Source organism: Ahaetulla prasina, chromosome 4, assembly GCF_028640845.1.
Source record: "Ahaetulla prasina isolate Xishuangbanna chromosome 4, ASM2864084v1, whole genome shotgun sequence".
In the NCBI taxonomy this organism is placed as follows: domain Eukaryota; kingdom Metazoa; phylum Chordata; class Lepidosauria; order Squamata; family Colubridae; genus Ahaetulla; species Ahaetulla prasina.
The window spans coordinates 71,602,267-71,628,661 of record NC_080542.1 but is presented as its reverse complement, the minus strand read 5'-3'; the positions used below and the strand labels follow the sequence as shown (position 1 = coordinate 71,628,661).

The 26,395-nt window shown below is 37.0% G+C and overlaps 1 protein-coding gene across 2 annotated transcripts in view; it reads left to right on the top strand.

Annotated features, from left to right (window-relative positions):
* Positions 1–26,395, top strand: part of SEPTIN7 (septin 7) — a 96,870-nt gene that overhangs the window by 59,832 nt on the left and 10,643 nt on the right. Inside the window, exons 6-12 of one of the 2 annotated variants that reach the window (XM_058184226.1) lie at positions 3,096–3,213; positions 8,690–8,782; positions 10,373–10,469; positions 11,928–11,979; positions 12,791–12,916; positions 18,476–18,496; positions 23,001–23,136. In XM_058184226.1, the coding sequence (XP_058040209.1) occupies positions 3,096–3,213; positions 8,690–8,782; positions 10,373–10,469; positions 11,928–11,979; positions 12,791–12,916; positions 18,476–18,496; positions 23,001–23,136 (643 nt within the window). The remainder of the gene's footprint in view (positions 1–3,095; positions 3,214–8,689; positions 8,783–10,372; positions 10,470–11,927; positions 11,980–12,790; positions 12,917–18,475; positions 18,497–23,000; positions 23,137–26,395) is intronic. The other variant, XM_058184227.1, reaches the window with a different exon arrangement.

Sequence of the window (26,395 nt, the reverse complement as noted above, 5' to 3'; positions counted from 1 at the left end):
TCTAGAGTCAAGGATTTTCTTGATCTCATAGTGGGTTTCACCTTGGATTATCAAGGGTGGTGGGGGAGCAAGTAAGTTTAACTGACCTGCTTGTGGTTGAAGAGGAATTTGTGGGAGGGCTGTTGCTATCGTGGCTGGTTGCTGAGTTGTAAAGTGGGGTGGAATTCCCCCTGGCTGCTGAGAACGAAGTCCTTGAAATGCTTCAGCTGACGTGGCAAAACTCAGCCTGAGGCCCCCAGGAAAAAAAGGTGCTGAACTTGCTGGTTGCCATTGGTATTGGATCCATCCTTGTCCAGGATAAAATGCCCAACTGGGAGGAATAGAAGCAGCAGGAGGCAGCGTAGGCCTCTGTTGGCGGGAAAAGTCAATGGGGGGGGGAGTTGCGATTCCCCCCAAGTCCCTGGTGCTGCCTGAACTCCCTGCCATCTGAAGGAGGGAAGGGAGGTCCTCCTGCGTTCATTGGAATGGCTTCGAGCTTCAGTAATTTCTCCCTCTCTGGAGGGAGGGAAGGTGAATTTAGGCTGAGCTAAACTCAAAGGCTCTCGAGGTGGGTGAGCTGAGCTTATACAAGGCCTCACTTCCAAACGCTCAAAAGTTTCCGGGAGGTCCAATAGGGACTGGGATTTCAGGGGTTTCTCAGGTCCCAATCCAGTGACTCTCCCGATTCTCCGGTTTTTACTGTCCTCCATTGAGGTTGAAAAGAGGGAGGGGGCTCTCCATTCCGCCCCGGGGAAATGTTTTCTCCCAGGGATCTCACTTCTTGCAATTGATGGGGTGGGGTTTGGCCGGAATGACAGCTTACCCATAAATCGGAGTCTTTAGGCCGTGCACCAAGCTGACAAGCAGGCTCTACCACTTCGGGTTTTTGAGTCATATCTTCCGATGGGAAGTAGGTGATTTCGACCAAGTCCTCAGATTCCAGCCTTTGCGCTCCTTCCACGCTTTCAGCTTGCTGCCCTTCCATCTTCGCTGGGTCTTTGCACCGCTGTGAAGGTTGCGGAGGCTGGGGCCCAGCACCCCCCTAACAGGCCCCTCCTGAGCGGAGGAGAGGGTACCGTTAAGCAAAAGAAAGTTAGGAGTTTTGGAATAATGTCAAGGTTCCAGAAAAACCTCTTTGCATAAAAAAAAACTCAGAAGCCATTGTCTTTCAGAGTTCTTTACTAGCATAAGAAAACTGGCACACGATGAGTGAAATTCCAAAACTGAACTTCCGGATTCTTTTCCCAGTTATACAAACCCCAAGAGTCCCACCCCCCTAACCCCTTTACTGGTCACATGGTCCCATGTTCTCCCAGTTCATTCGAATATCTTCTCGCCACTCCTCCTGCAGATGTGAACACCATCCGACCTTGACCGCTTGAAGAATGTTACCATACCCCTCAACCCCCCTTCTTCCCCTCAGGGGAAAAATGTGGCAACGTCTGGAGCCCTAAGGCCTAGTATGGTTTCCAGGCCTGACAGATACATTACTTAGCAGTAGAAAGGAACTTTGCTTGGAAGAGTTTTAAAATTCTGAACCATTTTCAGAAGCGTATATCTTTTAGTGTAGAGGTTTTATTGTATACATATTTGCAAGGCAGATGCGATTACTGTAGTCCTCCAGATATAAGAGATCAATTATTAAAAATTCAAAGTTATGACAATTACCCCAAAACTGCATATGACCTTGTTTCAAAGTTAGGATGGCTGCAGGGCCACTGGGTTATTCACCATTACCACTGATTAGGGGGATGTTGCAGCACTGCCGCCACCTTCCTTCCTTTCCCCCATCCTGCTCCAGCACCACCCCACAGCACTTGGGCTTATTCCCTGTGTCTCCTGGCAGCAGCTGCCATTTTCAGTGCTCCAACAGTTCCTTATGGAAAATGGCAGCTGCTTTTGGAGCTCTTTGCCCTGATCAGCTGGCCTTCAGGAACCTGCAAACTTCTCCTGGCTTTTGCTAGACTTTGGGAAACCAGGCCTGAATGCTCCGATAGCAGCTTCAGGATGAGCTTCCCAAAATCTTTCCTTTGCTTTAATCTTCTCCCTCCCACAGAAAGCCACATTTCTTCAGGGTTTTTTTTTAAAAAAAAAAAGCTGGGCAGGACAAACTTCTTGATCTTGACTTTTAGAGTCATAGCTGGGTCCTACAGAATTGAGACACACAGCTAAAAACTTGTCCGGATGTTTTTTTGTTTTCGTTTTTTTGTGCTCCCCTTGCTAAACTTTCTGAGCTGAGTTTTTTTCTGCAGCTGTTCTAGGCAGAAAGCTGGAGAGTTTCTTTGCTTGCTTTCTTCCTTGTCAATCTGGAGCCAAGGTAAATGTTTTTAAAAGGGGTAAAGACTGGAGGGAAGAGTTGAGGATTTTACTTTTAACATCTAATTGGCCAAAGGAGAGAACAAGGTGGCTATTCCTCCCAGCTTTTTACTGAAAAACATGGCTTTCTGGAAGAGGGACAGGGTTTGTAGCAAGGTAAGGCTTTTGGGAAGTTCATGAAGCAGCTACCTTATCATGTAGGGTCTGATTTCCCAAAGGCTAGCTAGAGCCAGAAGTTTGTAGTCATCCAAAGGATTGGTGGCCAGCTGATCAGGACAGAAAGCTCTGAAAAGTTAGGGAAATTATCCTTTTGCCCCAGAAAGGGAAAAGGATAAGTTGGCAGGAGGAAAGGCAGTGACAGAACCAGGAAGGGCAGGCACAGCCATCATCAGTGTCTCTTGATAGCAGGACAGCTATGCAGCAGGTGCACACAGGAGCCATCGAAAAGGCAGAATGGAGCATGGTGCATCTTGGAGTGGAGGAAGCCTTGAGATATCTGAGGCAAGGGGCTTTGCCTCATTAGGCCTCCTAGGATTTCCCCCATCCTTGAGGCACCCCGTGCTCTACATAATAACCCACACATTTGGTTAATGAATGCACTGGGAAGAGCAGAGATGGCTCGCCATTACATGAGGTAGTTCATTTAGTGTGTGTCCCGACTTTCAACCCTAATGGACAGATTCCATTACAGTCATAACTCACGGTCTATCTGTTTTACTTTCTGTACCGTATATGGATTTCATTTTGGCTGTGTTTGTTTGGAAGCCAAATTGGAAAAATCTCATTAATTTTTATTTTAGACTTAAGCCTTTGGATATTGAGTTTATGAAACGCCTGCATGAAAAAGTGAACATAATCCCTCTCATTGCCAAGGCCGACACACTCACACCTGAAGAATGCCAACAGTTTAAAAAACAGGTAATTTTCTTTTTTTTTTCTTTCAATATAATTATATTTTTCTCCTTAGTTTCACGATAACATGCATAAGAACAATTCTGCCAGATCAGCCAAAACCCATCCTAATCCAGCATTTTATATAGAGTGGCCAAACAGATGCTTCCAAGGTGGTCACATGCAGAAGTTAGACATATGTGCTTCTCCAATTTCTATTCCCTTAGATTTTATATTTAGAGACATGTTATTTCCTACCTGGAATTAACATTGAGTCTTCATGATTATTAATCCTTGTTAAGCCTATTTTCCATAAATTTATCCAGTCCTCTTTTAAAGCTGTTCAAGTTAGTGAGCATCACCACATCTTATGATAATAACTTCCACAGAAGGATCATTTGAAGATTCTTGGATGCCCTGGAAGTTATATTTCTCTCAGACCTGTCTATTTTTATATGCCTCAGTAATATCTTTCCTCAGCAACTTTGTTTCCAAGCAGCCTCCTAGCCTTTTCTCATATGGAAGATGTTCAAACCCCAGATCATTTTACTTGTCCTCTTATGCTTCTTCTCTAGCTCTTTTGAATCCATATTTTGAGCTGCTGCATACTCCATTGCTGTATATTCTTGGCATCTCCATTGTGTTATCCACTCTGAATCTTTTTCTGTGTGAAATGTAAACAATTCAGACTCTATCACTGTGTATATAAGGTTAGGAGGGTTTCACCCAATTGTGTATCTTTTTTCATGCATTTCCATGTAATTAGTTACCCAGTGTAAAGAGATCTTAACACTTCTTAGTTAATTTTGACATTCTGATTATTTTAGTATCATCCACAACTTTGCAAGTTTGCTGTTTACCTGTAAATATTACTTATGAGGAAATTAAAACCACTTATCCCATCAGAGATATACAATGGGCTCTGCTTCTGTTGTCTTTGTCTCTTTCTCTCTCTCTCTCTCTGTGATATTGAAATTAAGTATATTTTTTAAAAAATTTAAACTTAAATACAACTAATACATAATAAAGAAAGAAGAAAGAAACATTCAGAAAAGTAATGAACTAGAAAGAAGGTTCATTTATAGAAACAAAGTTTCATGCTTTTTTTCTTCTTGTCAGTCCATTAGTCCCAAAAGAAAAGCCTTTGATTTTAATTGTACTCTCGTTTTTCAAATCTTCTGAATTAATATATGTATTTGTATACAAATTCGTTAGCTTTTTTATACATCCACCAAACATGATAGTGTCTCCTCACGTTGTTCTCATTTCCAACAAAGATTCAAAGTACCTTCTAGACAATTTATTTAATGATAAATGCCAACAATACATCATTTTATAAAATTCTCTTTAAGACTAGAAAATAACGTACATTTCAGTCCTTTCAACCACATATTTTCCCATTGATCCATTTGTATATTGTCACCAAAATTTTGTCCCATTTTATTACATATTCTTTCCCTTGTCGTCTTGTCTCATGTTTCAACTAACATACATTTTAGCATAACATGTTCATCATTAGTGCTTAATTCTGTTTCAAACTCAAACTGAACTAAATAGTTCAAAATCATAAAATATTTTATCCTCTTTAAACCTTTCTAATAATTGTACATTAGAAAACCATGGACAAGTTATCATATTTTTTTGGAGTACAAGATGCCCTGGAGTAACCCAGCTTTGTTTTTGGGGAGGAAAATAAGGGGGGGAAATTTGCCTATCAGGTATTCATCCTTAGTCTGGTCAGTTTCAGCACATTAGTTTGCTTGTTTTAAGCATGAGCGCGCTCTTTCCCTGCTTGGGAATAAAAAAACAGCTTCTAAAGCACAGCTGAGAAGGAGCAGCAATGAGAAAATCAGAAAAAGCATGGAGATTGCTTCACTTGTTAGCGCCTCGTTAGGGCTGAAAAAAAGCTTCTAAAGCACAGCTGAGAGTCGGAGGAAGCAGGCAAAGTTTGGAAGATTGGAAGATTGTTCCACTCGCTAGCACCTTGTTAGGGCTGAAAAAAAGCTTCAAAGAAGCTACATTCTGAGTACCCAAATTTTCAGCCTCTTGGGGGGGAGGGAAGTGCATCTTATACTCCAAAAAATACGGTACATATATCTGTTCTTGGTTTTATTTTACAACCCTCTTGAGGAAATTATAGTATATCATGATAAATTAGTCATTTACTTATTTGTTGTCTATAAAATGTTTTTTGTGCTGAAAACTAAAAGCTGTTTTTAGCCACATTCAGTATTTACATTTATTCCATACTATAAATATATATGTCACTCAAATTCAGATTCATGTCCTTCTAACTCCAATAACCTGTTTCTTTGCAACATCTATTCAAGGCTAAACAATAGGAACCAAAATATAATTTCAAATCTGGTAGACCTAATAATCTTTCATTTGTATCTTGCAATACCTGGCTTATATTAACTTGTGGGATTTTTTTTCTTATGCTATAGAACAGTGGTAGTCAACCTGGTCCCTACCGCCCACTAGTGGGTGTTCCAGCTTTCATGGTAGGCAACAGGAGTTTTGCCCGATACTGAAGCACTTTCCTTTTAAAAAAAATTTAATTGACTTTTTAAAAAAAATTCATAGCATTATTTAAAAACATTTTCATTAGGTTTTCATAAAATTCCCCGTGACAATTTAAATTTCTGAAAATATACTATTTGTATCACCCGTGCATAAGTTTAGTTCAAGTTATGTGAGTGAAACTAAATAGCGCTATAGTGCGACCGCAAACAAAAGAGCCTCGTCCCAGAATAGCTCGCGCATCTCCCCCCACACCACCCAGCTTTAACAGACAGGCAGAGCTGGTAGCCGGCGCCCCCCCCCCAAACCTACTTTATAAATCACCATTACTGTGGAACCGGTGGGTGGTTAGAAAATTTTACTACTAACAGAGATACAAAAGTGGGCAGTAGGTATAAAAAGGTTGACTACCCCTGCTATAGAAATTCCAACAAACCTACCTCTGACTTTTTTCCACTGAGAAAAATCCCATTTATTTGTATTCTTTGCTTTCTGCTGTTAATGAATTAGCAATCATTCTTTATTTAAGAATCTTTGCTGAGAAACTGTCAGAGGCTCAAGTTTACATATTTTTGACAGGAGGTTAGCAAATACATATTTGATTTTTTTAGTGAACGCCCTCAGGCTGTCATGATCACTTGTTTTGTCTGTTTATGAGGCTTGCAGGCCATGTGACAACAAAATGATTCTTTGCAGCTTGCATTAAGTAAAAACAATAAAGTGATGAAAAATAGCAAGAAATCCTGTCTATCTGGATTATTATATTATAGCCTTTCAAGATGTTCTAGAATAGCTTTTATTTTTAATTGCTCTAATTTTTTTAATTGTTCTTATTCTATCCAAGAGAAGATCTGTATGATTCAAATATCACAGGATTCTCCAACCCACAGGCTGCTCATGTGCTCCCACCTGCCACTCGCAGGCAACTATACCCTCTTCTCCCCCACCCAACCAAGCCAAAAAGGTTGGAGACAGATGAACTATCAGTCCTTTATATGAATATAGCATTTATAAATACCGCTTTCATATATCATATAGTATTCTGTTTCCCGCAAAATAAGACATCCCCTGATAATAAGCCCAATCAGGATTTTGAGCGCATGACAATAAGGCCAAGCACTTATTTCAGGGCTCAAAAAAATATAAAACAGGGTCTTATTTTCTGGGAAACATGGTAGCAGATTAGATACTACAATCTATAATATCTAAGCATATTTAATTTGGATGGTGAATAGTTAATTTCTTTCCTGAAGGCAAAATATGAATGATATTTCATTTATATTCATTCATATGATAGAGCTCTAATAAGGAAACTATGTATATGTAGTCCTTGACCTACAACTGTTCACTTGATGATTGTTTGAAATTATGACTTGGAAAAAATGACTTAAAATCCATCCTTAAAATTACTGTTATCACAACACTCCATGGTTATGTGCAATTGAAATTCTTAGTAACTGGCTTGCATTGTTGCAGCATCTTGCTGTCACATAATAATTTGTAACTTTGCTGTCCAGCTTCTAACAAGCAAAGTCAATTGGGGATGCTGGATTTACTTAGCAACTGTTTGAATAATTTAATGATCATAACGATTTGCTTAACAACTGAGATTCACTTAATGATCAGGGTAAAAATGGTCATATAAAATTGAACCTGATCATATGATTTATTTAATTATCACATCACTGAAATTCTGGATCCAACTGTTATCATAAGTCAAGGCTACCTATATACTGATGTTATATCACCGATTAAATAATTGAAATAGAATTCTTCACAACACATACACATAATCTCTCCCTCCCTCCCACTGCCTCCTCCCTCCCCCCCTCTCTCCCTTTGTCAGACACACATAGACATAGATACATACCCACACAGACATCAAGGAATGATAATTACCAATTGCAATGAACTTTTGTTTGAAAATTTGCCATCTTTGTTTAAAACTACAGATTAGTCAATAAGTATTCAATAATACATTACTGTTATTATGTCTTTGTAGAAGATGGTATATTTGTGATTTGAAAAATAATATATAGCTTTTGATTGAAGTTTCTGTAAGGATGACTACGATTACCTATCAGAATAGAAACTTAATTTAATAGTATATAGTTTTCTGAATGAAAAAATATTTATTTATTATTTATTTATTTATTTATTTATTTTTTCATATTTATATACCGCCCTATCTCCCTAAGGACTCAGGGCGGTTCACAGGCAGTTAAAATACATATAAACACAGATTAAAAACGACGATTAAAAAACTTATTCTATTGCCAAATTATTAAAAACAATATAAATAGTAAAAACCCCTTAAAACCAGTAACTTTAAAATCTAATCCAGTCCCGCGCAGATGAATAAGTGTGTTTTAAGCTCGCGACGAAAGGTTCGGAGGTCCGGAAGTTGACGAAGTCCTGGAGGGAGTTCGTTCCAGAGGGTGGGAGCCCCCACAGAGAAGGCCCTTCCCCTGGGTGTCGCCAGACGGCACTGCCTAGCTGATGGCACCCTGAGGGTGTGAAATCTAGTAATTAAGTAATATAAATCTAGTAATTAAGACACATACCAGCAATGTACTGCAAATAACATATATATGTGAGATCAGAATTGTTGCATAGCTTTTGAAACAATTGTGAAACACATCAGTTTGGATGCTTACAATCTATTCTTAAAATATTCTTAAAATTGTGAAAGAATATTAAAATCTCCAATGATCCTTTTATACTGTTTATTACCATATTGTGTGAATTGGAATGAGTGAGAGTGGGTTGACTTTGGGAAATGGAAAAAAGTATAATTTTATCTGCAAAGTAAGAAACACATAACTTGAATTTCAAAAGACATTTTGATTATAGAAGTATCCATGTTCTGACATAAATTTGTGGTGTTCATCTTTAATACATAAAAATAAAATTCATCAGCATACTTTATTAATATATTCAATCTTTGTTACAGTTCCTTTTTAAAAATATTTATTTTTAGATAATGAAAGAAATCCAAGAGCACAAAATTAAAATATATGAATTTCCAGAAACAGATGATGAAGAAGAAAATAAGCTGGTTAAAAAGATTAAGGTACCAAAATATATTGAAACAAATTGTTACAGTTTCATGTCACAAAATTCTGTGCAAATGGGTTTTATTTTAATGGACAGAGTCATTCCACAAAAAAATGTGTATCGGATATCTGTCTATAGAAAACTCTGATATATATAAATTTTTAAACACTTTGACATACACCATAATAGAATCAGATTATTAGGGAAAGTTTTGAGTGTTCTTTAATATCTCAAGCCTACTAAAACAATTTTTATTTATAAAATGTCCTTGCTTTTACTCTATTGTAGTGACTGCTTTTGGATGTTTCCTTTATTACTGGTTAATAATAAAGGAATTATGCTGCAAAAGAAAATAATGGTGAATCTTACCTGAATCCTCTCTTCTTTTTAAAATAACAAGCATATTCAGATTTTTTATTTTTGTTTTTGATTTACCGTAACTGTCATCAATAGCTAGGCAAAATATATTTAATTTTAACATAACTAGTTGAGCAAAGAAAAGAAAGTGCATATTTTCAGCCTAATGGAATGTTTGTAATAGTTCTTATTTTTAACAAGTAAGATTTTAAAATGAGAGGCTGTAGTGCCCTCTTATGGTAGATTGCCACACTGTCATGTAGTGAGATGATAAATATACTTAGAAAATATATTTAGATTTCTTATCCTAGTGATTTCCCAATTGTTCAGTCATCTGTCTGCTCATTTTATTAATTGGTTCTAAATGGATGTGGGTGTGATTTTTGCATGAAATATACTGGTTGTAAAATCATTTCAATTCCGAGGAATGTTATTGAAATTCATTGCAACTAAATTGTCGTTTTAATTGTACATTTCTGTGTTTTTATTTTTGGCTGTACACCGCCCTGAGTCCTTCGGGAAAAGGGCAGTATAAAAATTTAATAAATAAATAAATAAAATAAATTGTGTGGCAGTTTAGGCTTCGCAATTATATATGTTTATATAACATTCTTCAGAATTGAAAAGAGAGTCTGGATGACCCTAAAAAGAGTCACCGGGGGGTGGGCATTCTATGGATATAATAAGAGCAGAGAAGTATTGATGCTCTTACTGCGATGAGATAAGCCTTAATAGTGGCTTTAACTCATGTTTGGTTGAGTTCATTCTTTGTTTTCCCCCAGAAGTGCTCTAGACATCTCTTGACCTTTTTCAACTACTTCAACTTCTCCATGAACCACAGGGAGTAACTGGAGTGATGAGCCAAGAAAGGCCACATAGTCGCTATCCTATCAGAGCCAGGGCCTCAGCAGGACTCTGTAGCAAATCAAGTATTTGCCCCAGCTATTTTGAAAACCAGTTGGGGTCATTAGTTGCTGGAGATAAATCAATCAAAAGGTTCTGCCTTCCTGTGGATGGGATTAAAATTAAAGAATATAATCTTCAATTCCATTAGTGCATGACCAATCTTGAACAGAAAATTCTCCTAATTTTATAACCAGATGATGCTCTTCTTTACTATTAGCTCTTTTTTCTAATCTTCTTTGACACTTATTTTTATTGTGATCTCAGGGCAGTATAAAAAGTTTTACTTTCTATCCAACCTGTCAATAAGTTATTTTAGGAAAAAAATATTCTGTTTCTTTTGTAGGATCGTTTACCTCTTGCGGTAGTAGGTAGTAATACTATTATTGAAGTCAATGGGAAGAGAGTTAGGGGAAGACAGTATCCTTGGGGTGTTGCAGAAGGTAAGTGAATAGAATGTGTAACATACATAATTGGGCAATAAGCTATATCTTTATAGGAATATTATAGTTTCAGAAAAGCAAAATAGAGGTACAGATTCTCCCACTTGCCCTTCCACTTCCATATAACTGTGCCCTTAATTATACTGTATATCTAGACCCTAGAGCAGAGATTCTCAAACTATGGGCCACCAAAGCCATTAATCCAGTCCACTTGGGACCACGAGGCTGCCTTGGCCACATTGCCCCACCTACCCGCTGGCCTCCACCCACTTCTGGAGGCTGAGGAGGCCAAAAATGGGATGTATGGAGGCCTCAGGAGACCAAAAACAGCTCCATTTTTAGGCAGCAGAGTGGTACTGGGGCCAAGGAGGCCAAAGATGGGATGCACGAAGGCCTCAGGAGGCCAAAACCCAGCCTGTTCTTGGCCTCCCCAGCCTCTAGAGAGAGAGAGAGGGACACACACACACACACACACACACACACACACACACACAGAAATCCCTCACACACACTGCCTCCATGGCAGCCACATCCTTTCACTAATATGTTTTCCACTCTAGGAACATAACAAATTAAAGATTAATTTATGTGTATTGTTTAACGCACTGTTAAATTGACCATGCCCAGTCACATGACCACCTTGCCATGCCCACCCAGTTGCATGACCATCTAGCCATGCCAACCCAGATGGTCCGACCCCCCCAACAGTCTGAGGGACCATGAATTGGCCCCCTGTTTAAAAAGTTTGAGGACCCCTGCTCTAAAGCATTATTTTGCTTTTGAATCAGAAGCACAGCATATCTTTATTACCATGTTTCCCCGAAAATAAGACCTTATATTATTTGTTGCTCCAAAAGTTGCAATAGGTCTTATTTTCTGGTTAGGTCTTATTTTCGGGGAAATACATGACTAATTGCGTCCATCTGGCTGATGATCTTAACTGGGGCATATTTTTGGGGTATGGCTTATATTACGAGCATCCTGAAAAATCAAGCTAGGGCTTATTTTCTGGTTGGGTCTTATTTTCAGGGAAACAGTATATATTTGTTAATCTGCAGCTAACTTTAATATTTGTTTTATTACACTGGTTATTTCTTTAATTGTAAATTTGGATAATTAGAATGATTTCAATAATACAATATTACATGTATTAAGTTTGTTTTTACCATTTTTATTGATCTTAAAAAGAAATCAACTAATTGGACCTGGTTAACACTTGAATGGGAAATCTATAGTCAAACAGAGTTATATACTAAAGTGGGAGATTATAAAAACTTCTTGAAAGAAGGCATTGGCAAAGCATATCAATATTGTTGCAACAAAAATAACATGGGTGTATTTTTTGAATTACTAAGCATCAAGGGAAATTTTACTAAGGGCAAATACAGGGTTTAATTTTCAGGTTGCCCATCTGATGCTGATTAAAGTGTATTTAAAATAAGCATTTTTTTTATGCAGTTGAAAATGGCGAACACTGTGACTTCACAATTCTAAGGAACATGTTAATAAGGTAAACAAGTAATCTATAACATTAATATTAGCAATACATTTTTAAGTTATTCCTTACTTAACATCAGTATTAAATGCTTCACAGAATAATGTATTCTGCCCTTGGAGGGTAATGATGTAGAATTTTTCAGTCCTGAACTAATTTACAGTAACAGCAATACAGGTAGTCCTTGACTTACAACCATAATTGAGCCCAAAATTTATGTTGTTAAGTGAGATATTTGTTTAGTTTTGCCCCATTTTACGACCTTTCTAGGCACAGTTGTTAAGTGAATCATTGCAGTTATTAAGTTAGCAACATGGTTAACAGAGAACAAGGTGGCTGGATGGAGTCACTGAAGCAGTAGGCATGAGTTTAAATGGACTCCAGAGGATGGTAGAGGACAGGAAGGCCTGGAGGAACGTTGTCCATGAGGTCACGATGGTCGGACACGACTTCGCAACTAACAACAACAACATGGTTAAGTGAATTTGGCTTTCCCATTGACTTTGCTTGTCAGAAAGTCTCAAAAGCTGTTCACATGATCTCAGGGCACTGCAAGCCTCACAAATATGAACCAATTGTCAGGCATCCAAAATTTGATCAAATGACCACAGGGATGTTACAATGGTCATAAGTCATTTTTTCAGTGCTGTTGTAACTTTGAACAGTCATTAAAAGAACTGTTGTAAGTCTAAAGCTATTTCAGTTTTTAAACAAACTTGAAAACCATTTTATGAAAGCAAAGTTTAACACCGTTGCTTATATTTGGCATTTATATGGTACTATTCAGGAAATAAGTTGCTGGTGGGTTTTTGGTTTCCTTTTCTAGAACTCACATGCAAGATCTGAAAGATGTCACTAATAATGTCCATTATGAGAATTACAGAAGCAGAAAATTGGCAGCTGTAACATATAATGGAGTTGACAACAACAAAAACAAAGGGCAGTTAACAAAGTAAGTGGTAATTTAGATGGTGCTATAGTTTGTTCCAGCTGGTTCTGGAGAATTATTTGAGGTTAAATATTCTGAATCTTGTTATATTTTTAAATCTCATAAAATAGTGTAGTATCATGCAGCTTTCCAGATTATTCTATCTCAAAATGCAAATCGTTGGAGTACGGTAGAAATACATCACTATTTCAAAATACACTTTTCATAATTGATTGGCAGAGTGAGGAACAGGATTTATTGAAGTAAATAGGATTTATCTCATTCAAACAGATTCTACCACAGAATGCAATCATGTGCATGTTGTATTGATTTTAATTAAACCTAATCTCAAATATCTATATGTGTTGCTTAGTAGTTTGATCTGTTTCAAAATACTATACATATAATGTACTATGAGCTATTTGAAATTATTTCAATTTATGCTATACATATATTGCTTTTCTATGTGATTCAGATTTTAGTACATTGTTTTCAAGATTTTTACTACACATTTCATAAATTACATTTGGTATTTGTATGTATGTGTGTATTCCTTACGAAAACCTAGTGGGAACATTTTTTTTTTTTGGTCAAAGATTCATCTTGCCATTTTGAAAGCAGAAATACCTGTCCAAATGAGGTTAATGTAATGTATTGCAGGATATAGTAGTTTATGGACCAATTGTATTAAGACCAACTCTGCACAGTCATAGATAACATATAATAGGAAAGATGTTTGATATTTTATATTGCCAATTGAATTTATCTTCGCCATCTTATATGAATATTTTTTTGTCTTGCAAAAAATAATCTTGTTTATTTTGGGAACTGTTTTAAATTTTAAAAAATTCTTTATAAGGTATGCAAACATAATTCGCCCTAGCACAACTTAAGGTTAGTAATGTTTTCAGTTTACTTCCTATCTCAGAATTTAAAAATTCAGCTGTTCCTGGAATTTTTGTTCATTTACTACTGAGAATTATTTATGTAAAATCAACAGTGAAAGTGTTTGCACCCTGATATTATTACCTTTGCTTTTCATACTGACAAATATCTGCAACATTAAACATCAGAGTAAGTACATGGCTTTTAACTGAGCATGGATTTTTATTTCAGTGCTATTTCAGTCTCCTTGTTCCATCACAATTCAGAATTTTATTAATGTCTTACCCATAAAGCAATATTATTTATTCTTATCCATAGTGGCATGAACGCTTTCCAATACATTTTTATTGTATTTCCAAAGTTAAAATACTAACTGCAAGCAAAAAAGAGAAAATAACAACAAAACAAAATCTAAACAAGACTCCACAAAAAATGTGCCTAAAAGTTCTGATGGGGCTCAAGGTTGACTCAGCCTACAGATTTAAATAAAACTTGATTTGTGAATTTGATATTATTCATAGATAGCATTAGAAATATAATCAACAGTGAACCACAAGTTTGCATATATTTGTAGAAAGAAAATCTTATAAGTGTAGCATTTCTCTTTTAGACTAAATACCAAATATAATTCCATCCAACCCATTCAAAGACTAAATCCCTTTTTATTGAGTTAAATTCTATACAGTGTTTAAAATGTAACATGTGGCATGTAACATTTTTTAGGCAGAATAACATATATGCCAACATCAAAAATGTAGTCTTTGCGGTTGTAATAATATCCTGGGTTATTGAGAGAAACATATGGAAGCAATCATCCGTATTCCAAACATGCAAGGTTTAAAGATCAATACCATGTTTCACCGAAAATACGACCTATTCAAAAAGTAAGGCCTAGCCCTACCCCAAAAGTAAGGCCTAGTGAAGGGGTGGACGTGGCCAGCACAGGAGACAGCCTTTCCCTTACTCCATCAGCTAATGGCAACTGGGCTCCTTAATCGCAACCTGCAGATCAGCTGATCTAATCTGGAGTTGCTTCTCTTTCTTCTATCTGGGTGCCTGGAGGTGTTTCTTGTACATTCTTACCAGCCCTGCTACAGGACCAGGCAACCTCGCAGCTGAGGGCCCCTTGTTGAGTCCCAATCTGGGGCTCGCCATACCTGGGTGGGTGCACGAAGCTGCAACCATCAGAGCAGTTACAGTGCCAGTCAGCCATTAGTCAACAGGCCAATCATGGTCAGGTCTGGCCGCAAGCAGCACCTGCAGGCAACAAGGTGCACTGCTGGTGTGAAGAATGGAGGCAACAGGACTTCCAGCTGCAGCAGCATGGCCAGGTCGATGGCATGGTGCAGAGTCCTGGGAAGCATGGCTGGAAGGGATGCAGGGGCGAACAGCTGATGAGCGACTGTGTTGCGCTGCCACTGGAAGTGCTGTCACCTCCCTGTTCTTTGCACTGGCTGTGCACCTTGTTGCTTGCATCCCTTCCAGCCATGCTTCCCAGGACTCTGCACCATGCCATCGACCTGGCCATGCTGCTGTGACCGGAAGTCCTGTTGCCTCATCAGGAGAGCGGCCTGCTGACAAGTGGCTGGCAGTCACTGCCCTGACGTGTCCTGCCACCATATCTTTGCTCGTCGTTGGACTTGGCAGCTCCAATTGTTGCAGCTCCGGGCCCCCACCACCAGCCCCTGGTATGATGAGCCCCAGATCAGGACTCGACAAGGGGCCCTCGGCTGTGAGGTTGCCTGGTCCCGTGGCAGGGCTGCAGCAAGGGTGTGCAAGAAATACCTCCAGGTACCCAGAGAGACAGAACAAGAGGCAGCTCCTGATCAGCTCAGCTGATCCACAGGCCGTGGTTAAGGGGCCCAACAGCCATGACCACACTCACTGTCTCCTGCACCTCAAAAAAAAAAAGTCCTCTCAGAAAATAAGGTCAAGCGCTTATTTCTGGGGTCAAAAGAAAATAAGACCCAGTCTTATTTTCTGGGAAACATGATGTTAGTGCCTTAAACTAAGTCTGTAAAGAAACTGACAGCTAATGTAGTTCAGATAAAAGAAACATACTGGATCAAAAACTTTGTCTCCAGCAAGCAAACAACCAAAGCTTAAAAAGGGGAATAATGATTGATACCAGTAGTAGCTAATTTTTAAGTATTTGGTATCAGAACAATTAAATGTAAAAATGCAGTGTTTTCAGACCATGTTCTACAGAAACTTTCCTCAAACCATTAAAACAAAGAATTCTTGCTTAGATGCGTTATTCTGTACTGTATCAAAGCTACATTTATTTTCTTACTTGTCCAAAATCCAGAGCAATAAACTTGCTTTGCGGACCAAGTGGGACAGAAAGGGAATTGGATATTTATTTATTAAAAGTTTCCACTGCACAGACTTTAAACTACCTAGTTGAAAATGAAACATCCCATCAAGAAGCTTTTTAAAAATTCTGCTTGTGTATATAGCTGCATGTCTAGTTTCATTTGGAGTTTTTATTTTATTTTATTACTTATCAGATTAATTGAGGAATTTATTTTGAATATTGATCACAAATGATGATGTGTGTCCAGTAATCTCAGTAATTTGTTCAGTTTGGTATAGACTGAAAAATTGAGAAAAATAGCCTTTTAATTTTAGCACAGAAACATTATATTATCTGTATTAGTTAACATTGTTTTCTTCATACAATTTTCTTAACAATTATTTTAAATAATTTTACCAAAAATAGATAGATTAATTGTTGCTCTCTCCCTTTAATATCATAGATTTTTTAAATTGGATAGGTTTATAATGTTTATGAGTTTAGGACAAAACATTACAGATTTAATGTGTGCTTTTGTCTGTGGCATAAAATTTCATTGCTGTTTACTGTTCATGTTGGTATAATATAGTTTTTAGTAATTCTTTAACTCAAATTAGGCTCTGGTCTTCCATGTAATTGATATAATTACTTAGGACTCTGACAGCTTCTGTTTTGTTTTACCAACTATAAAGGCAATATTTTAAAAGGATTTTAACAAATGCATGGCTACAGCTTTTAGGTTAAAGGTTAAAATTCTTTTTTAAGCTCATTTTTTTTACTATCTTTCTTTAAAACCTTCTACTCTGATCAGTTTCTCCATGAAATTAATACAATTTTTTAATACCTCATAGCAATATAAGAACAAAGATTTTCTAATACTAGCCTATCAATAGAGTATTAATAGGACCATGGAATTCCATTGCTCAAAAGAGGAAATATCATTCATGAAATAGAAAACATATTCAGAGATTATTTCTAGCAATCTGAATGTGAAATACATCAATGGATATTAAGAAGCATTATAGTAAATCCACTCCTAATATATAGCACCTTAATAATTTTTTACCTAATTTAAACCTACTTTAGAACATCTTTCATACAGCTTGCAAGAAATAGGAGTTAATAATATTTCTGGACCCAGGAACCAGAATGCATTTTATTATTATTACCATATATTAATTAATTAGCATAATAATTTGAGGTTTTACACAAAGAATTCTATATTAACTGTATTATAATTGTCCTGATTCATATTTTCTTCGCTCAGTTTATAAACTGTTAAGTATGAATAAAGAGAAGTGTTCCCTAGGAAGAAAATTTTAACTACCAAGCACTTAGGATCTATCAATTCCTATTTCAGAAAGAATAAATGGACTCACATAGCATAGAACTAAGAGAGCTGTACCTCAGTTTATAATGATAAAATTTAATTTAATTTAATTGATATCAATTCCAATTTGGCAATTCAGGAATAATGTTAAATGAAACATGCTAGTTGTATATTCTTTGCTCAATTCTCCCTCCTCGTACCCATTTTTGTAGCAGTTCTTTATGGAGCATCAGATAGAATTATTAGAAAGTTTTTGATAAAAGTGATACTTGTAATCTATAATTATTTCATGATCCTTGAGAACATGTTCTTATGCATGTCATAGAAAATTGGAGGTAATTTTTAAGGCAGTGGAATTTTTTCATTGGTTTCTATAGGATATAAAACTTTTTCAATTGAAGCTTAGAAAATCATACTTTTCAAATCAGACATGTTGTAAGTTATCTCAATTTATTGAATATTTTAAGTTTGTGCCGAACTTGTTTCAATGATTGAACCTGCAGTCATTGTATACTGTTAAACTTGAGTTCTTTTTCTGGCTTTGTTAATCAGTAATGAAGTATGAGTTCTGCTTTACCAAGACAAGAGTTGCTATTTGTATCTTATTGTATCTTACTTATAGTGTTAATCAGAAATTAATTATTGTCAGTATTTTCCATTTGATGTAGTCAGTCAAATGAAATGCCTGCAATATTGCATTTTAATATACTTGCAAGTAACATAGGCCTAAAGAGAGTTGTAAATTGAGGTTTATTTTGAATAATTAATTAGATGAATATTTAGTCCTCTTTTTAAAAAGGATGCATAATTTTGAGCATACCAACATAGGCAAAGAGTTTTGAAACCTTTGGATAGCAGTTGCATTAATTATGTGCAACACTTGACTAACAGAATATTTAAAGCCTAGCTTTAACTAACTATCTACCACTATGATGGAAATCTTGCTTAAGAAGATCATAGAAAACAGCAGAGCTTCAAATCCATAATGAATTTGCTTTTTTTTAATTGCTGCTTTTTATTTTTGTGGTTTTATTTAAGCATGCTAAGCTTCTGTATATTTTTTGTTTTTTAGATTTGACACAGTTGAAGGCATGTAAGTGGTCATTTCCATTTTTCAAAAGACTTAAGAATTTTTTTAAAAAAGGCTTTTAATGTTAAGTGTAACTTTTAAAACTTTAATTTCAGCTTGTGCATTTTATTTTGCTTTAATGTTTCTTTTATTCTAAAATTTCCCTAACACATGGTTAAATATTTATGAGGACTAAAGAGCATCTTTATTCACAGTCTAGAAACTGGTTTGGCTATAATTGGATATAAAATACATTATTAATACTATTATATGAAAACATGTCAAGCTTATTTCTTACCTCTTTAAGTTAAAGAGGTTATCTGATCATGTAAAAGCACTATCTTGTGAAGACAAAGAAGAACTGGTTTACAAAAACTCATCTTTTGATTTTGTGTTCATATGATAATTATTATTCTGCTTTGTGTTCAAATGGTCACATGCATCCAATTTTTGCACAATACAGAGAACAAGTAATTAAGCAGTATTGCTTATCATTATAATGTGGTATTTCTCTGCCCAAACATCTTTTAAAACCTTCCCCTTTTTCCTCAGTACACAGTGTGTGTATTGAAAGAGTGTGAAATATACTATATCCTGTTCTATTTCTGTCAAATATTTAGCTAATTTGTCTGAATTATTACTTTTCAAGGCTTAGGTTTTATAATATCTATTGTCAGAGATTAGGGAAAGGGAAAACAATTTTAAAGAAATCTCAGTAAATTAGCTTTTTCTCCCTCTTTAATTGATATCAATTCCAATTTGGCAATTCAGGAATAATGTTAAATGAAACATGCTAGTTGTATATTCTTTGCTCAATTCTCCTCCTCGTACCCATTTTTGTAGCAGTTCTTTATGGAGCATCAGATAGAATTATTAGAAAGTTTTGATAAATGTATTACCAAGTTATATAACCTGCTATAATTGTGGCACCAACTAAATTAATACCATTTTTTTATCACAAAAACCTAACAACAGACTGGATGGCTACAGATTAATTGGTATCACAGACTTCAAAGTGTGTGTGTGTGTGTGTGTGTGTGTGTGTGTGTGTGTAAATGTAAGAGGAATAGCAACAGAATTCTGGTTCCAAGTTAAACCAACTGATGAACAGTGATACGATGAGCATTTAGATAGATTATTTCACAGTACACTGCTTCTTAAGGATGTCCATTATATACTTATGGTATTAACTCTCTTCTTCGCCTGGACTTTCTGACCGCCATTCACCACCGCAGGGAGACGGAGCCGATACGTTGGTTCCGTCCCAGGCGCCTGATGGACCCGGATGGGTTCCGGACGGAGCTTGGGCCATTTCCTGAGGGTCTGGCTCACGGCTCGGCCGAGAAACTTGTTGCGGCCTGGGAACGGGCCGCGGCGGGGGCCTTAGACCGAGTCGTGCCTTTGCGGCCTCTAACCCGGCGCAGGGCCCAACCGGCTCCTTGGTTCTCCGAGGAGCTGAGGGGGATGAAGCGCCGGAGAAGACGCCTAGAGAGTTCCTGGAGGTTCAGCTGCTCGAAGCTGATCGACACTAGTGAAGTCCTATACTAGGACTTACCTAGTGGCATTGAGGGAAGCGAGGCGTAGCTACGCCTCCTCATTGCATCGGCAGATAACCGCCCGCCGCCCTGTTTCGGTGACTCGCCTCCTTCATCAGGGGAGCGGATGACCCGCTGCAGGACGGGCTGAGGAGTTTAACGTTATCTATACGATAAAATCGCTCAGCTTCGGGATGGTCTGGACCAAGATTGCGTGATGCGGTGAGACGCCGAGGGTGGTCTTGGCGACATTATTTGGGATGAGTTTGACCCTGTGGCTCCCGAGGACATGGACAGGTTGTTGGGTAGGTTGAATGCCACCACGTGTTTACTGGACCCGTGCCCCTCCTGGCTGGTGCTGGCCACCGGGAGGTGACACGAGGCTGGCTCCAGGCGATTACGATCGCTTCTTTGGTGGAGGGTGTCTTCCGCCGCCTTGAAAGAGGCGGTGGTGAGGCCCTCCTTAAGAAGCCTTCCTGACCCGCTGTTTTAGGTAATTATCGTCGGTCTCCAACCTTCGCTGCGGCGAAGGTTGTAGAGAGTATGGTGGCATATCAGCTTCCCTTGCACCTGGATGAAACTGTCTATCTAGACCTGCTCCAGTCCGGTTTCCACCCGTTACAGCACGGAGACGGCTTTGGTCGCTGGTAGATGATCAACTGGGGTTGATGGTTTTGTGGATTCTAGAAACTATAATCTAATAACAGTCTGCAGAAAGGACTATACAGATAATGAAATTGTTATGTTGCGGGGGAGGGGGATCCCTGCTATATACATCAATCCATTTTAATATACTTTTACTTTTCTGGTACAAAATATTTCAATTAAACTTAGTTTAGAACATATTAACTCTGTAGTTGTTCTCATGAAATCTTCATTGTTTACAGGATTCCTGTGACTTCTTCATTCTCTAGTTCTATATTTTTAGTTTCCCAATATAATAATTTAGTAAATAATACATTCTTTCTGTCATTTTACCTTTCATCTTCTCCATTTGAATTTGTTTAATTCACTTGCTGCTTTGTCCTCATTGAACTAAAACTAGCAGTTAAGGTTTTTCTGATTGAAGTGGCTGTTCTGTTTTGTGATTTATCGTAATCATAATATTTTGAGTTCAAGAGGGCTCTCTCTCTCTCTCTCTCTCTCTCTCTCTCTCTCTCTCTCTCTCTCTCTGTATAGATATTGGTAGGGGATAAGAATCATTTGGGGTTTTTTTTAATATTCAAGCAGGTATTATTAAACAAAAGTATTCTCTTTTTTTTTCAATCAATTTACCCAAGATATGTAGTCTGATTTAGATTGATTCAGTTCTTCCTTACATTGCTGGTTAATTTTGAAAATAGAAAATTAGTAGACATCTGAAGCTTTACTGTAATTACAATTTTAAACAAAATCATTTAAGAAATGTCAGCATAGTATAATTCTGGTGGTCTTATGAAGATGAGATTGAATTTGTAGGATGATTTTGGTATGTTCAAATTAGAATCTGGACCATTTTCTACTGTTTGTACCTCTTTATGATATGGATTCTTAAAATAATTTCTATGAAAAATAATTCATTTTGAATTGTTTAGAATGTAAATTTGGTCAATTTCAAGTATTATTTTTTGTAAGCCACCCAGAACCACCGAGAGTGAGTGGTAGGCCATATAAATTCTTTTAAATAAAGTAAATGAATAAATTTCCAGAATGTTTCAAGTTGAAATGTTTGAAATATTTTGTTTTGAACTTGGGATAGCTTTCGTGTTCAGGACAAGTAGTTTCAAGAAGCTTTATGCTTGAAACACTTCAAAATGAAACACGTTGTACACTCTTATTTGTGAGACACTTCTGTATATCAAAAATATAAAATTATTGGCTGAGTTTTAGAACCCTGTTGTCAGTTGTACCTATTCATGCACAAATTCAAAATCCAAATTCTTTTCCAGAAGCAGTGACATTAATACAGCTCTTAAGCACTTCAAGAGGATTGTTGAAAATTCTTATTCTTACATTGCAGTCTATTTTATTTGGGGATAATATCCAATACATCAAGAAAATTCTCTATTTTTCTTCTAAAATGTTTGTTAAATTGCTATATCATACTGCTATAGTAATAGTAAAAGGCACACCTAGAATAATTTCCCTTTGAGAATCTAGACCACATTCTTCCCCATACTGGCACCTTCCAAAGAATTTTAATTGTAACTTATTTAAGGGTACCATGTTCCAAATATATCTGTCTGATTACTTTTCCTCAGTCTTCTCTAATACTTGCTTACTATTTTTTTCCTATGTTAGTTCAGTCTCTTTCTTTCTCATTTCTGTCAATCTATTTAGATTTGATTGGATAACTATTTCTCAATCTTCTTTTTTGCCCTTTCATTCTCCCTTTTTTCCTGGGTTCTTTCTTAGCTGCTATTATATAAATGTATTACCAAGTTATATAACCTGCTATAATTGTGGCACCAACTAAATTAATACCATTTTTTTTATCACAAAAACCTAACAACAGACTGGATGGCTACAGATTAATTGGTATCACAGACTTCAAAGTGTGTGTGTGTGTGTGTGTGTGTGTGTGTGTAAATGTAAGAGGAATAGCAACAGAATTCTGGTTCCAAGTTAAACCAACTGACGAACAGTGATACGATGAGCATTTAGATAGATTATTTCACAGTACACTGCTTCTTAAGGATGTCCATTATATACTTATGGTATTAATACCCACTAGCCCTGCATATATTTTTAACATTTTAGAATTATTGTTTTTGTTACACTACTGTAAGTAGACCATCATAATTTCATTCTCTCCTAAACTAACTTTTTATGTTATTTTTTAGTATAGTACACAATAAAGTGAGGCATTTAAATTCTGTTTGTTAGCTGTGTCTCAACACTGGGTTACTTCATATTAGAATGTTGCTTGATTATTATTGATGTATGTCTGTTATGTTTCTCCCCAATGAAGTAAAATAATATTGAATATAATTGTCTGTTTTGACTTATTCCAGGAGCCCTCTGGCACAAATGGAAGAAGAAAGACGGGAGCATGTGGCAAAAATGAAGAAAATGGAAATGGAAATGGAGCAGGTATTTGAAATGAAGGTCAAAGAAAAAGTTCAGAAACTGAAAGACTCTGAAGCTGAGGTATGTATAGCTTGATTAAAAAATTGCAATCTAGCATCAACTGAATAAGGTAATAATTAGAAGCAATGTAGTATTTAACAGTGATTGCGCTACTCTAAGGATAAGCATCTATGTAAGGAAAATCAGAGTAATTTCCTATGTACCATGAGAGATGAGCGTAACTCCTAATAACTTCTTACAACAAATGTGTGTCACTGCACCAAGCGGCAAGACACAGAGATAATACAACTATATAACTGGAAAGGCTTTTGTGAAACATTTAGCCTATTTTGATGGAAGGGGATTAATGATTCTGGAATGATAAAATGGAACAATAAATGTGTTAAGCTGAATTTCCGATTTATTTTCCTGACAATGGATTAGACTTTGGACTGTAAAACAAGACAATAAATGTGGTCAATATCCTATTAAAAGACTTTTAAACATGATGATAAAGGTTTATGTCAGAGTAAGAAAAACAGTCATCCATAAATACAGAAAGAATCCAAAAGGAAAAGGATATGTTCTCTCTATCAAAGAAAAATTAGATTTTAAAAAAATGAATGAACAAATTCCAAAACTACTCTGTACTTCCTGGCTTCCTTGTTTTGGTAACAAGAATTGCCAATTCCCCCCAGAAACATTTGAATGTGGTCCATTTATATATGTTTGGCACGTAATATGTAAATACCACTTAACCAGGAACCATACATCAAAAAGAAAGTTAGAACAAAAATATTATTTAAATATGAATTTAATTTTTAGTCCTCATTAATTTTAATTGCTTATAAAAATAAAGTGTCTCACTTGTAAAATTAATTACTTTTTCATAAATGCACAAAAATTATTGCCTCACAAAGGCAGAGACAGTTACATCCTGATGTTTTCAGAGATATAGGACAAATACATACTCAACAAGCAAAATATGTGCTTTATGTATATGTATTTACTTTGTAATAATCTCATTTAATTCAGTGGCTCTTATTTTTAGTTAAATATGTACAGTATTATTTGCTTTACAGTAAGAGTGGATTTGTTTAACATAAGTTGTCATGGCATGTACAATGGTAAACATTTGTGAAGGTTTTAGAATTATTTATAATCTTGCAATATTGTAACCTACAATGTTGTGATGAGTATCAGTTAAGTTCTGTTAATAGGGATTCTGGTTAAATAAAACAGGAAATTGTGTCAAATCTATATTGAATATGTTGAACTAATATTCACTGTCTTTTGGAAAAAGTAGTAAAACTATAGAATGATCAGTTCTAAAGTGGTGAGTCAGATGAAAGGACAATTAACTGATAGTTGATATTGCTCTCGCCATAAAGTTTGTTCTTTCACAAGTTTGTGAAAGTGAAAAATGCCTCAATCCAAAAACACCTCAGTAGTCTTCAGAAATAAATAATGTAGCTTCTCTTCAGAGAACTTTCAAGATCTGCAGGCCATTCCTTATGATCTATTATTACTATGCGTCTTCCATTAGGAAAGCATTAAACAAAAGTAGTCTCTTGGGTTGGCCAAAGACCATTTGAATGATACAACTGGTTGTTAGCAACTTCAGGTCATGGATGGCTCATAATTATTCATGGAACAAAGGATCTCAGTTATACAAAAAAAATCTATGGGAGAACATAAATGTTATCTACCAGTTACCTGAAACATATGAGTGAAGGTGAAGGTTTGTTCTTCAAGCTTGTAGGTTGGTTTCCAAATGTTTAGGGGATGGGTATAAGTCATGCAGTACAACAGTGATCCTAACCCAAAAGTAAATCTACAATAGAATGGCTGAATCAAAAGAAATATTGGGTTTTGAGTTTACAAGTCAGAATAAGCTACTATAAATGAAGTTTGTAATTCTCAAATCAATTCTGGATAATTCTGTTGCTTCATTTATATATATTTGTTTGAATTTTTTGCTACCACTTTAAAGTATATACTGCTATGATTGCTAATCTTATTCTCTCTTCTCTTCCATCATACATAGGAAGCTAAAAGATTGTTTTTAATATTGCTTTTAGTTGAAATTAAGTTTGTGTACAAGTAGTCCTCAATTGAATACCAGTTACTTAGAAACAGTTTGATGGATCCCACAAAACTACCGTGATTCCTCGAAAATAAGACCCTGTCTTATATTTTTCCCACCAAAAAGGCACCAGGTTTTATTTTCGGGTGGATATCATCCACTGACTCCCTTGTGCACATCGCACCTGGCCTCCTTTTTGCTGTCAGAGGCCTTCAGGAACTTCTGCAGCTGGCAAAAGGCTTTCCTGAAGACCTCTGCAGCCGATAACAGAGCTCCAGATAGATCCCAAGTTCTGTTAACAACTACAGAGGCCTTCAGGAAAGCCTTGCTGGCCACAGAAGAAATGGGCTGGCAAGGCAGGTTTCAGGATGTCCGAGGCCTGGCTGCAGCTGTCCAAAGGTAAGTAGTAGGGCAGCTCCATCCCGCATCAATATTTTTACCTAGCACCCTGGAGTGGGTGGGGTCTTAATTAGGGCTTATATTGGGTGCACAAATCAAGTTAGGACTTACTTTCGGGGTAGGTCGCATTTTCAGGAAAACATGGTATAACTCATTTTGAAGATACAACCCATGCCTCCCACAGTGTCAATTCAAGATGGCGACAATGGAGGAAGCATAGTTCACATCGCAGGCAGATAAGTTGTTACTAAAATAAAATAAAACAGTAGGAGGAGAGGTAGAGAGGGAAAGACAAGTCATAGAAAAAGAAAAAAGACTGGAGAAAGGAAACGGAGAGGAAGATTGGAGAAATTAAAAGAGAAAGAAGCCCAGCTGCACCTGAGAGGCCTAACCAAGAGACCGGAGGCCCATTAAAGTGAGATGAACAGAAAGACAAACCAACTGCAGGCAGTAAAGCCAACTGGTGGCGAATAAAGAGACAAGCCAGTGAGCAAGTGGGGCCAGCTGCGAAGCAGGGAGGAAAAACAGCTGTGGGGCAGAGAGACCAGCCGACTGAGGATGGCGCAACAACGGTGAGAGAACAGAGCAGGGAGCAAGGGAAGAGAAGAAAAGAGAAGAGACACGAGTTTGCTGGGGAGCATCCAGGCTGTTGGCTGGTGAAAATAGCATCCCCAGTGTGATGGACAGCAAAAGGGAGCCATGTTGCTCTAGAGCAGCAGAACAGCACGGAGGAGAGAGAGTCAGTAGCAGCACAAGGCAGCATGTGAGCTAGAACCTGAAAGCACTGCAGAGAGCAACCAGGAAAGTGATGGTGGAGGTGAGTGGAGGGCTGAGTGAAGCAGACTGGACAGCAGA